General features: G+C 40.7%; 1 protein-coding gene across 1 annotated transcript in view; it reads left to right on the plus strand.

Moving 5' to 3' along the window:
- Positions 1-13,097, plus strand: part of LOC122809518 — a 440,105-nt gene that overhangs the window by 424,247 nt on the left and 2,761 nt on the right. The window contains exon 8 of the mRNA XM_044081085.1: positions 12,274-12,469. Within this exon, the coding sequence (XP_043937020.1) occupies positions 12,274-12,469 (196 nt within the window). The remainder of the gene's footprint in view (positions 1-12,273; positions 12,470-13,097) is intronic.

Consider the following 13,097-nt stretch of genomic DNA (forward strand, 5'->3'; position numbering starts at 1 on the left):
GGAGTCAGGACTTAAGGAATCCTCTTTCCCTGAAATGTAGTCCAAGAGGACGGGATTTGGGAAGAATAAGCAAAGGATCCTTCCCATGACTAGAAATCCTCATCTGAGAAATCCAATTCCCTAGGCCTCTTGACTGTAGTGAAAGACTTGGGTAGCGGGTGCCGTAACAGACATCTCCTTGAGGTGGCTTCAAGGCCATAAAACCATTAAATAAACCCTGAGTGAAATCTTGCCAGTCATGTTGGGGATACTTAACAGGGGAAATATGCTTTGTCTTTTGTTTCTTCTTCTATGGGACGTCCACTCAAAAGACCCTCAGAGGGTCAGACTTCTGACACAACTCTGTAGAAATCTTCTTCCTCACTAAAATCTGAGGAATCCTCCTTGGTCTCTTGGATATTATCAGCTGTGGTTTCCCCTCAATGTCTTCGAAAAGCCTCCAAAGAAGTTTGGGAAACCAGATCCATGCCAGCCTCCAACAGGGTTATGGCATATGAATCTGATGTAAGAACCAGATAGTCTTCAAGGCTTCCACCAGCCTCTACAGAGGTGTCTAGGAGTGTCTGGACAGTAGCTGGATTGAGCCTGGCTTTTTTGGCCTTTTTCCTGGCAGAGGGCTGGCCCTTGGGAAGAGAGGATTCTGCCATAGCACCCTGAGCAAACAACTTAAGACGGTTCTGTAGGTGTATGGACAAAGAGAAGAGGCAGCTACAAACAGTCTTAGGCACAAATGTCTGGCAGATAGAACACGGAGTAGGATTATGCGAAGAAACCAAACAATAAAGACACTGGTCATGATGGTCTTTATAGGGAATCTGCCTCCCACACTGACATTTTCCCTTTCTGGATGACATGAATGCAATAGAAAAACAGTAAGAAAAGGAAAAGAAGAAACTTCAATGAGACACTTATTTGATAAATGGCTAGCACAGTAGAAAGGCATTCAGAATGACATTTGGTAATGGCATTTGGACTGACGGCAAATCATTTCTGAGTGCATTGAAAAGACCCTGAGTAAAATCCTGCCACTCTTTGTGGGGATCCTAAGCCACAGGCATCATATGCCTGGTCTTCTGCTTCGTTTTTAAAGGAACGTCAGCTTTAATGACTCACCCCTGCCTAGATCCAATGAGGGTACAAGGCACCTCTTCCATAACAAGTGTTTGGTGAATCTCTCAAGGTCCCTCTAATATAATCAGCAGTGATTCTCCCTCCCACAGCTGCACCACACATAGGTACAGCCTCAGCTGATGTGTAGGTAGACAGCTCTGTGTTGACGTCCAACTGGGTGGCGGCAGAGGGAACTGATGTTGGCATTGTTCGGTCCTCATATTCTTCATCCAACCAGATGGAGACATCCTGTGTAGGCTGGACAACAACAGGGTCAGGACATGCCTTTTTAGCTTTTCCCTTAAGTGGCAGTTGAACGGTGGGGTGGGTGGTTTTGCTTGGTACCCTGAGCCAAAAGCTTCAACCACTGGTTCTCCAAATAAATGGAATGAGACAAAAGATAATTGCAGAATGGCCTAGATTATGCCTACTCAACAAAAGATAACTGCAGAATGTCTTTGATCATGCCTACTCAACCTGGTGGACTTCTTTGAGTAGGTCATCAAAACAATGGATGAGGGCAAAATCGTTCACACTGCCTACTATGACCTGGCCAAAGCATTTGACACAATACCTCACTCGGACATTATTGACAAACTCAGGAGCTTGGCTACAAGCCCATATGGCACCCAGTGGATACCCAGCTGTCTCACAGACAGAACCCAGGAAGTTAGAATTGGGAAGTCCACCTCTACAAAGAGGCCGGTCACAAGTGGAGTCCCTCAGATATCAGTTCTTGGACCAGTCCTTTTTGGCATTTACATCTCAGAAGTCAAAGCTAATGCCAGTGGTCTCTGGCTGACTAAGTTTGCAGATGATTGCAGATTAGGAGCTGTCATTGAATCTCACACACTGACACAAATGTTCTCCAGGAGGGTCTGACACAAACAACTGGTGTCAGAGGCATGGACAAAAACTAAATGCCAAGAAATGCATAATATAATCTTTTGGGAAGTCATCCATCCCTGGTAACTATCATATTGACAACACACCTCTTAGAGTTGATGCAGTAGTCAGGGACTTAGGAACATACACAGATAGTAATTTAGACTTTGAGCATCACGTATATACAGTGGTGAGGAAATCATTCTGTTGTGCAACTTATAAACAAAGGTATGTCACCTAAGTCCAAGGACATCATTGTTAAACTTTATTCGGCATTCATCAGACCTATCATTGAGTACAATGCCCCCTTTGATATGTACCTAACCAGGCACAACCAACAACTGGAACATCCACAGAGTTCCTCACTAAAAGAATATAGGGAGTAAAATGTCCTATGCAGACCGCCTCAAGGCCCTAACCCTGTATTCTGCTTCCTACAGACTTTTCAGGGGAGAACTATGCCTGGCAATACAGGACATTGTCAGACCCCACTCTGATGGACCTACTGCATACCCACAAAACAAACAGCACCAGAATTACCCATTCTAAAGACGTAAACATTGCCTGTGATATAAATAGGACCTGCTGGAGAGATAGGTATGTATCCCAGAGACTATCCCATCTATGGAACAGGCTCCCCATCCATGTGAAGCAGAGTTCCTCCCTAACGCAACTTGGACAATTAGATGGGAAACCGGAAATTCATCCCTGGTTTGGCACCTATGTCTCTAATGGACACAGATAACCTGTAAGTGGTTCATATCCCAGGTCCATGCTTACACTTATCAAGGGTATCAGAACTTGTCAGATATTTGGAATGCATGGCTTAAAAAGGCCATTGTGGTCATTAGCCTAGTAAACACCTATGAACCTATGAACAGTGTTCTCCCTTCCCACAGCGCAAGTGGAAGAGAATTGTATTCTCATTTGATGTGCACAGGCAACATAGATTTTATCTGTATAGATAAAAGGCTGTCATTGACCTGTCACAAAGGCTGCCCTCATTAAATGTCATTACTGCACTGTGGTGATATTCTCCTGCTTCAAGCAAATCGATGCCCATCTACCCTACAATCTTTTCTTCAACAGACATTTTCTAGCACCTTTGCCAGTGGACTTCCTCTAGCAAACTTCTAATCAACTACAGTAAAACTAATGTTATGCTATTTACCTCCCTATAAAAATCCAACCAGATGCCAACCATCACTATCTGTGACAATAAAAATAACATTGTCCCTTTTGTCTTTAAATACAAGTGTTTAGAACTTGCACTTGATCCTGGATTTACCTTCTGTTCCTACACAGACTGCATCGTAAACAAAATTTCTATCAGTTGTAACTCTGCAACAGAATCTCCCACCTTTTGTTCTCAGTGGCTAGAATGACCATATCCAAAAACATGCCTATACCCATGCTAACATTTCATTCTGCCTGTAATACACAGAGATTACAGACACAGAGCATGAAATTTTCAGATCTGCATTACTTTCTAACTCAAATTCTCACCACGTTTACCTACTGCAGAAATGTAAGTGGTTCCCAGTCACTAAGAGGTTAATTTACTAAAGAGGCACCCCGATACATGAAATTCTAAAAGAAGACTATCACCCCCCCCTTTTATGAAGATTACTCCCCATTACAGAACAGCCATACTGATGTTGAAACTCCCAGCAAAATGCCCCTTTTAAAACTGCTGTGGTTGAACATGCTTTCTCCCGACTGGGTTCTGAATTATGGAACATGCTTCCTTTAGAAATAAGGAGGTATTTCTGCGGTGGTACAGTGGTAGCATTGTTACCTCGCAGCAAGAGGTTCTCTCATTCGATTCTTGGCTTGCCTTGGGAATGCCTTCTGTGTGAAGTCTGCATGTCCTCCCCGTGGTTGGGTAGCGTTCGAAAGACATGCATGCGTAAATGGGCGTGCCTTCGTTGAAGGTTGGGCATCGAGCTGGCACCTCGGCGTTTCATAAAAAAAGTCTACTGCTAATCATTAGCAGACCAGAGTTCCGCTGTGGTGACCCCTTACCGGGAAAAAGCCGAAAGGCAAACAAACTTCCTTTAGAAATAAGGCATAAGGAGTCCATGGTGGACTTCAAAATAGCTCTGTCAAAACATCTCCTTAATGAGACTATGCAAATATTTTAGAGACAATAGTTAAAATATTTAATTCTGTAACACCTATACACTTTTGCTTTTAACCTGCCACACAATTCATCTTCAATATAGGATTGTTAGTTAAATGATTTTTATTTCTCATTGTTTATTCAAACTGTTTCTCTGCTTTTAGTTTTTGAAATTATATTCTTTCTTTTTTTCTGTCAAATTGTAAGCTTAGCTACTTTGAAAACTGACTGTAAACTGTATTTCCCTTATTGTATTGCATTACATTTGCATTACTTCTAATTTACTGTTTTTATAAACTGCTTTCATTTGTTTGCCCCGGTCATGGCTGAAAAAGATCTTTGTTCCAGCCCCCCTACCTGCTTATCAAATAATAATCATTTTTGCTGTATAAAAGTTGAGGCAGCAGGTTAAGGCTATGATCTGTAGTTTTTGTAGTATAAGGTTTGATTCCCTCAACCCTAATTTGCCACCTGTGTGATCTTGATCATGTCGCTTAATCAAACGTTGCTCCTGAAAAGGGACTTTGTGTCCATATGCATACCTGGGAAACAAATGGGTGGTTGTATTAAAAGAAAAAAGTCAGACCATCTTTTTGTTGCCTTTGCAAAGGGAAAATAATGTAAGTCCAACAAACACACTATATTTAAGTGGATTACCAACTGTATTACTTTTTATTACCTCTACCATGGGAAACAAATACGTAAGAAGAGCTCACTGTTCTTGGGCCATGGCTGCCACCACAGTTTTTCTTACAGGTATCCACCCAGGCTATTCTGGAAGTGTTCACCTTGTCTTCTCTCCACACCTTTGTCAAACACTGCATCTTAGGAACCAGGGAAGTAAATACTGTGGGAAGAAATAGCCAGGGAATTGTTATGGCTAGGCTTGTATAGGCCCTAGGGCCGATAGCCTAGTACCAACCTATGCCTAGGGAAGGTTTTGTTAGGGCCCTTCTGCAGGGTCTGGTGTCCCCTGCTTCTTTTGCTGTCTAGCCAGACACTCTTGCTTAGCTCTGGAAATCACCCGTCAGTAATCTATGAAGAACATAGTACAGTTGTGTTAGGAGATTACCATAACTGTAGATGTTCACATAGATTCACTATTGCAGTACCAGTTCCCTCCCTCTGTCACCTCTCTCCTTACCATTGTCTTGGGATTGGGGTGGTTACCAAGTTCACAACAACCAACTCTGTTCCATTCTTTTGATTCACCTCATATAGCCATTGTCAATGGGTTGAGCCATCTTTGGACAGGTCATGCTGTTTGTCCTAGGTGTTTACACTACTGTTCACATAAGCTCAGGTCATGACTAAGAAGGGTCAAATGACAAGCCCAACTACCTGGTTAACAAATATTGGAATAAAATAAATAAATAACTGTGGCTTGGAGTCTGGGACAAAAAACACCTGATGTTGGTGCAGGCTGACTAGCGTTTATACCACAAATGGCCTCACATCAGAAGAGGGGGAGTCTGCTAGGCTAGAAGGGAGAAAATGAAAGCGCTGGTATTCAGGCCAGTCTTTGGGCTACTACAGGCAGGAATCCCAAGAGTTAGTAATGCAACAGTGAACCCACTTGAGTAAAGTCAGTTTTGATAAGTTTCTAACACAAGCACACTTTCTCCTGGCTGATGCTGGATTCATGTGGTGTACATACCAAACATTGCCCAAACGAATCCTTGGCATCCTTCCCCAGTCTGAGTGAGTAGTTCTTTGCAATAATTGGTCAGCTTATTCTGTGGATCCTACAGTGTCCACATTTGCAGTGGTTGCCAGTACATTGTCTCCAGTCATACTGTCTGGTGTTATACACTTTGCATTTATTTCCATGATGTGTTCTGAAATGTCAGTGCCTTCCTTTTCTAGATTTGCTTTCAGTATAACCCTTTCTCCACCTGGTCTGCCATTTCCTCTATGACATGTACCAGGACATCACCTTTATTCATACCAGAGCTACCCACAGGGTATACCCCTTATGATAAATTTCTTAATTCATGAACAGGTCTCCTCCTCCTGAATTTCTTTGGGGAGGTTCATATCTTTCAGGGGGTGCCATTGACGTTGTTGTGCTGTTATTGCCTTTCTGTCAGTTTCCCACAGCTTCTTTCAGTTACAATCCTCTGCTCTTTTTCTTTTGTTTCATTTTTTAGCACCTGATCTGCTTTGGTTTGGCCGTAGACTAAGGATTCCTTGGCCTTTACGCATTTGCTGATATCTTGACCAGTGGACTCGTAACAGTGTGAGAGGGTTCTTCTCCTTCTACAAGGGGAATACTGTTTCACTGACTGCAACTTGTTCAAGTTGGAAGCAAGAGTCGACCCCTTGTGAGCTATTATCCATGGATGGTTATGGTTTTCTGTATAGTATCGGACTCCTCTTGTTTACTGATAGACACACCTGCATAAATGTGAGGCTGCCTTCACCATACTTTTCCCATACATGAGTCACACACTTGAGGCAGCTAAGTGAATGCTGCTTGGGAGAGCTAAGCAAACATCCACAGTCCTATGTGCTATAATCCAGCTCCCGGCAGATGCTGTTATTACAGTCAGCCAAGCATTTGTTGCCTGCTTATTGACACACTCCTCAAGCTGGATTCTACAGTGCCCCATCTGCTACTTGAAATGCCATCAAAGTCATAGTCAGGATTTTTATACTGCTGTACCATGAACCAGAATTAAGAATTCTTCATCCTTATTCCATAACTTTTTAAACTTTTTGTGTGTTTTTTTTAGCTAAGAGGTCATGCTCATCAAACAACCACAAGCTTCCTTTGACCCATAACCGAGAGAAAGGGAGACAGGAAGTCTGGTAAAGAGTTACTGTAATGGTGCTACAAAGTACATACCATCTTACTTTACACATCTCTCATCACTTTCGCTCACAGCTTCCAGTTCAGCTTTGAACTCCACCACCTGACTCAGAATTTCAACACTGTGCATGTAGTTCTCCAAGCAACCGTTGAAAAGTGTGTATAATTCTTTCTCCCAACAAGTCTAATTCAACTAATCACAAGGAAAATGCTCCAAAGCATCAGTGTAGACCTAATAAATAACAAATTTTTTCCATCCAGCAGATCTTCCTTTTAAGTACAACAAAAGAACCATCATATAGACCCTCACCAGTAATCCTGAATTCTTACTGCAGGCCTTCAAAGTAGAATCAGTTTCTTTGAATTGATGTTAGTTTGAAGAATTATTGCCCAAGGCAGGTGGGTTTTGGACATTAGTAGCTGCCACATGCTGGAGTTGGTCATTATCCCATGACCCTTCCTTTGCAGGACTCCTTTGTCTCCATGCAGTCACTAGTGCTGTTAAGATCCCTTTTGAACAAGGGGGCTATTGACACAGCTTTAGTAGTAAAATTGGAAAAGATTCTGCCATTGCCTTTTCATGAGAACCGAGAGTAGAAGGTCTCTAGCCTGTTTTGAAGCTTATGGATTTCAGTCTTTGCATCATCTAGGTAGTTTCATGTCAAGCCATAAAACCACTGTTTCTGGTAGACGTTTGGATGATGTTAATATGTGCTGAATGAAGGACACTTGTTGATGATTTGAAAACCCTACTGTAGGTGGTTATAAGCAGTGTTAGTGGTGCAATAGGCAGTGCACTTTCCTTTGGTCCAAAAGGCTGTAGGTTTTATTTCCACTCCAGGTAGATCGATTACAGACACTACAGTGCGGCATAAGGGGATGCTGCACTCCTGAGTGTGTTGTCCTTTGGATGAGATGTTAAACTGAGACCCTATCTGCTTGAGTTGGTGGTAGTGCAGGTGGATGTAAAAGATTCCATGGCACCCATCATAAAGAGTAGATAAATTTTCCTGATGCCCTGGCCAAATTTCCTGCAGTAGTATCAATGCCACCTTGGGTCTCCCTGAAAAGAGGCTACTAGCCTTAGGGGTACCAACACAGTCAACAAAGGATAAAAAAATTCCCCTGCAGGATTCTGCACTTTTGTCTGTTTTCCATCCTGTGTAGGTTCACCAGGATATTTGGCTGAGGTAACAGTGACCTATCTTCAGATAATGCTTTAGTCTTCTGGTATTTCTATGTTATGGTGACTGGTCATTTTGATTCCTTTCCAAGAATTACTTCTGTTGACTAGTAGCTTTCTTTCTTTCTTTCATTGCACTTCTAAGTATCAGTACTTGGGAGAGGTTTATTCTCAGTATAGTACATTGCCTTTATTGAGCAGTATTGAATAGCATTCTCTTCTGCTTCTTTCTTTCCTTGTACGGGGCAGAGGAAGTCAGTAATCTGAGATTCCACACACCGACCCTGTTGCATTTATTAGGGTTCATGGTGGTGACTAAAATCACCATTCTCTATACTCACCTGTACGTGTTATTACTGCAGTGAATATATGTTCTGTTATCAATGACTCCAGCCTTCACCACATAACTCATATTCAAACACTGTTTTACTCAACACAGTAATACCATAAGGCTCAATGCTTGGTTGTTTACTATTCTCTCTGTTTAGAAAAAAAAAATTAACCTGGATCTCCCTCAACTTAGCCTGATTATGCATGCAGATGACATCTTACTACTTGACTCCAGTAAAAAATGGGCAAAACCTATAAGATGACCTACAAAGTCATGTTACACTTCTGTAGCTGGACAAACAACAACCTAGTCACCACCACCAATACAAATAAATCTGGCCTAATGCAATTTGATAGCTATAAATCCTTGCAATGCTACCACCACCAAAACAAACAAGCAAAAAAATAAATAAAAAACAAAGAAACACTATTATACTAAATACTACCAAAATTCTAAACCATTTTAAACATTGTTACAGAATTCTCCATCTTTTGTCCCCAGAAGGTCACCATGCAGTAGCCAGAAATGTCCTCATACCCCAAATGGAGTACAGATTACCTCTACTATCATTCCATCAGATAATACAAACTGCAAATAGCAGAGAACAGAATCTTCCCTTTTTCACTTAACGGTAACAATACCCATCAGTGTTTTAAATCACTTCCAGTACACACCAAGTCTAAGTTTATTCTTGGCACAGTGATTTGCAAAGTAATTCACCTTTGATTCTGCTCTTCACGCAAGTTACCTTTAGCCATGAAAGACCCATTGTATTTAGAGTTTTTAACAAAGATGGCACATTGTTAGCCCATGTTTTAAAACTGTTATGGGTGAAAGAACTTTGGCTAAATTAACCTTGGTCACATGAAACTGCCTCCCATCTGATATAAAATCTCAACAGAAACTTGAATAATTTAAGACAATGCTAAAGTAACATCTTCCGCAAGAGGTAAAGTGTTATTGTTTTCATGATACAGGATAATTGCTGTCAACAATTGGTTGGGGTTGGCATAATGGTTAAGGTGTTTACCTCACAGACAGAAAGTACAAGGTTTGATTCTGACCTTTGAAGGGAAATTGGCTAGGCTTAAAATGGCCTGCAAGGGCAGATAGCTTAGTACTTGCCTGTAAACCTATGAATCTGTGAGCATACTAACAGGTAGCAATTCCGATGTGTATAATTATGCTTTTCCTTCTGTTTTGGAATTTCTCCTCTTACTGTTATTTTGAAACTGTACCAGTGCTCTGCATCCTATCCTGATCTCCCAGCATTCCAAATCCCCCAGGTCCAACACCCATATTTATGCCAGCATCATTGAGAAACCTAATGACATCCTGGGGAGGGGTCCACTGTCCATCATGCAGCTGTTTTGTTTATATATAATGTGGATAATTGTTTAGATATTCATTTATTATTCACCATTTCCCACTAATCCATCTGATTCTAGAGAAATTCAGATCTCAAAAGACTCATCCTTTTCATAGCTTTTTAACTACATTGCAACTTATGGCCATTCCTTCTTGCCTTGATCTCCTTAGTGACCCCTGCAGTATGGGCATTGATGATACTGGCACCCAAGAGAACTGAATGCCGTCATGTGAAGAGTATGTCTCTCCATTGGTGGCTGTCCATCACGTATTCCTGTAGAAGCCTTGCACTATTATCATGTGTAAGGTTAAATGGAATAGATTTTCCATCTAGATTGTTACGTTCCCTGAACCTCCCCAGTCAATTTGCTTGCAAGCGTCTAAATTATACACACATATATGAACAGGGACTTAATTGCTCCACAGTTGAGATACATGTCTTGGCCAGTTATACATTTAAAAGAAAGCAAGACTGTTGCGTGATCTGTTTTTGATTAAGCGTTGTTAAATGGAGTTTTGCATCTTGGACCGTCTATGAAAAATTTCTTGTCATCATGTGACCTGAATATTTAAAAATGTCATGTTTTTGTATCCAGCCTTTGAGCAGGTCTGTTTTGAATATTAGAAGTGTGTCTCCTAGAAAACATTGTTGTTGACTGTCTTCTCTTTTTCAATGCATTTTAGAAACGTATGCCACATACTAGAGGCATTTACCTTCCACGTCTGTAATAATAATAATAATAATAATAATAATAATAATAATAATAATAATAATAATAATAATAATACCCTTCACCTCACTCATTAAAGAGCATGTGAAGAATGCAGGCAAATGTACCACCAAGGGGACTGATCTAGAAGGCCTCATACTAAAGGAGTTTACCTTCCACTTCTGTAATAATAATAATAATAACACCCTTTTGTTAACCAGGTAGGCCCACTGGACACACAGTTCCTTTTCAGGGGTGACTCAGGAGCAGCATCTGGTTAAGTGAATTGCTCCAGGTCAGACAGCAGGCAAATGAGAGCTGAGGAACGAAACCTTGTGCTATAGAAATGACAACCCTTAAATCTCTGTGCTAGCTGCCAGATGGGGGATCCAGTGCCATTCTGTAAGACAGCTCTCATGTTGATTTGTTATTTGCCCTAGTCCTTTGTTAGTTATGGAGAAGCAGTTTGGTTGTCTTAATATGAAGTACACTGATCCTTCACCTCACTCATTAAAGAGCACGTGAAGAAAGCAGGCAAATATACCTCTGAGGAGACTGATCTAGAAGGCCTCTTCCTCTAAGTTGCTCACTTTTTTGCCACTGTTGGCCATTATCAGTTGAGCCCCAGTCCCTAATGAAGCTTGCTAGTATCCTATGATTTCTTAAATGTTGTGCTGTTGGGTAGCCTCTGCTATATCAGACACTAGTGATATATGTAAGAACATTACTGAGCACCATACTTATCAGAGTTTCTTCTCTAGTAAGATGGTACAAGATGTATTTGTTATTATGGCCATGTCTTTCTTAATTTCTCCAAGTCTTTTTAGGTTTCTAATACCATGATGGAAATGGACCCCATTCCTAAGTCAAAGTACGATTAAAGTTCATGAAATTAGTATTGTTTCAATCTCTGATGTCAGCCAGAAGAACTTTTCGCAGCACCTGCAATGTGCCCAGAAATGACTCCTCCTGCAATTCACATGGGGTTATATATATTGATAACATATCTAAATACGATTGTAGTTTCTTTTTTGTAAGACCCATTGCTCCTATTACTATTGGAATTGTCTGGGTATCTTTCTTCCACATTGCTCTCATTTCTGCTTGGAAATCCTGATATTTTGTGATTTTGTGTCTCTTTGTGCAGAAGACACTGTAGTCACTGTGTGTGGTGATTTCAATGATCACTGCTACGTCTGTCTTCTTGTCAGGGAGACAGCATCTATCTTTTGAACTGTTGGTAATGGGTGATCCCATGTGATGCAAGCTTCATCATTTTCTATGATGCTTTGTGGCTCATGTTTCCAGTATTTTATGCCTTCCCTGTGTACTTACCATTGTGTAACAGTAAATATAAAAGCAAAACCTATGAACGCCGTTTGATAGGTATTCTGTTTAGCCAGTCCCAGAAGCTACATAAACTGGAACAGAAATTTGTTGAAATTAAAATGTTATGTGTGTGTTGTGTAGAATTTGTCAGCTTGCCATGTTAGATCTATACATCTGTGTTCTGTTTTGCTGATTCGAAATATGATTAAAGACATTTTTGGGCATTGTGCTAGTTTTGAAAAAGGTTGTGAAAAATGAGCAAAACAGGAAATATAACTCTGTAGCACTGTAAATAACAAAAGTAATACTTTTGTCATTACAGGTAGTGTAGAAAAACATTGCAAAAGTAATGAAAGCCAACAAAATCTTGGAAACTGTAACTTGAAATGAAAGGTCTTTTTTATCCTTAATTTTGTTCTCCAGATGATTCCCATTGCACCAAATATATACATTCACACAGACCATGCCATCGAAGCTCTGCAGAAACGGGCAAATGGTGACAGTATGGTGCGTGTGATGCTAAGATGCCTCTTCTCTAAAGATCAGCTTCAGAATGCCACGCTGGTACCTGATGGGAAGGGACAAACCTTAGACCCTGATATCATTCAAGCAATAATAGGTATGTAGTAACCTGATAAGAAATTCATTTTTGAGTCCTTGAGTTACATGTTACTGAATTTTTCTACTGATCATCCAAAAATAACATTTTCAGGAAATGTTAGAATGTGCATATAGTCAGCAAATGTAGTACAATTCACCAGTAAGCACATCTTACTGTACAGTCTATTATTCTGATTACAAATTGTTTGTGTTCTGACTTAACCTGACTACCTTTGTCATTGATCACATGTTTCACTCGGGAAACACATCCAGAATATTCCAAATACCGCTGACATGGATGTAAGGTAAAATATAGGATATCAGGTATGTCTCTGAACCCCTTTTCACTGTTCATGAGGACTCTGATAGTTTCAGTACCAGTGGTAATTCCCATTAAGTTATCTAGATATAGCTACCGCCTGGTGTTTGTTGTTACCATTGTCTGCTGCCGAAAGTTACGTTTTTAAGTCTGTATTCAGTGCAAAAGAAGAGCAGAACCTGGTGACCAGAATATCTGTTTTAATGCTTTTGCTGTCTAACCCCTGGCAGTCTGAAGTGACTCACAGTATCGGGTCACATCACAAAGTATTGAAACAGAAGTAAAGGCCTCAGCTGAGAGTAACACTATTTTTATTTATTTTATTTTG

Source organism: Protopterus annectens, chromosome 1.part1 (assembly GCF_019279795.1).
Source record: "Protopterus annectens isolate FY-2018-M chromosome 1.part1, PAN1.0, whole genome shotgun sequence".
In the NCBI taxonomy this organism is placed as follows: domain Eukaryota; kingdom Metazoa; phylum Chordata; order Ceratodontiformes; family Protopteridae; genus Protopterus; species Protopterus annectens.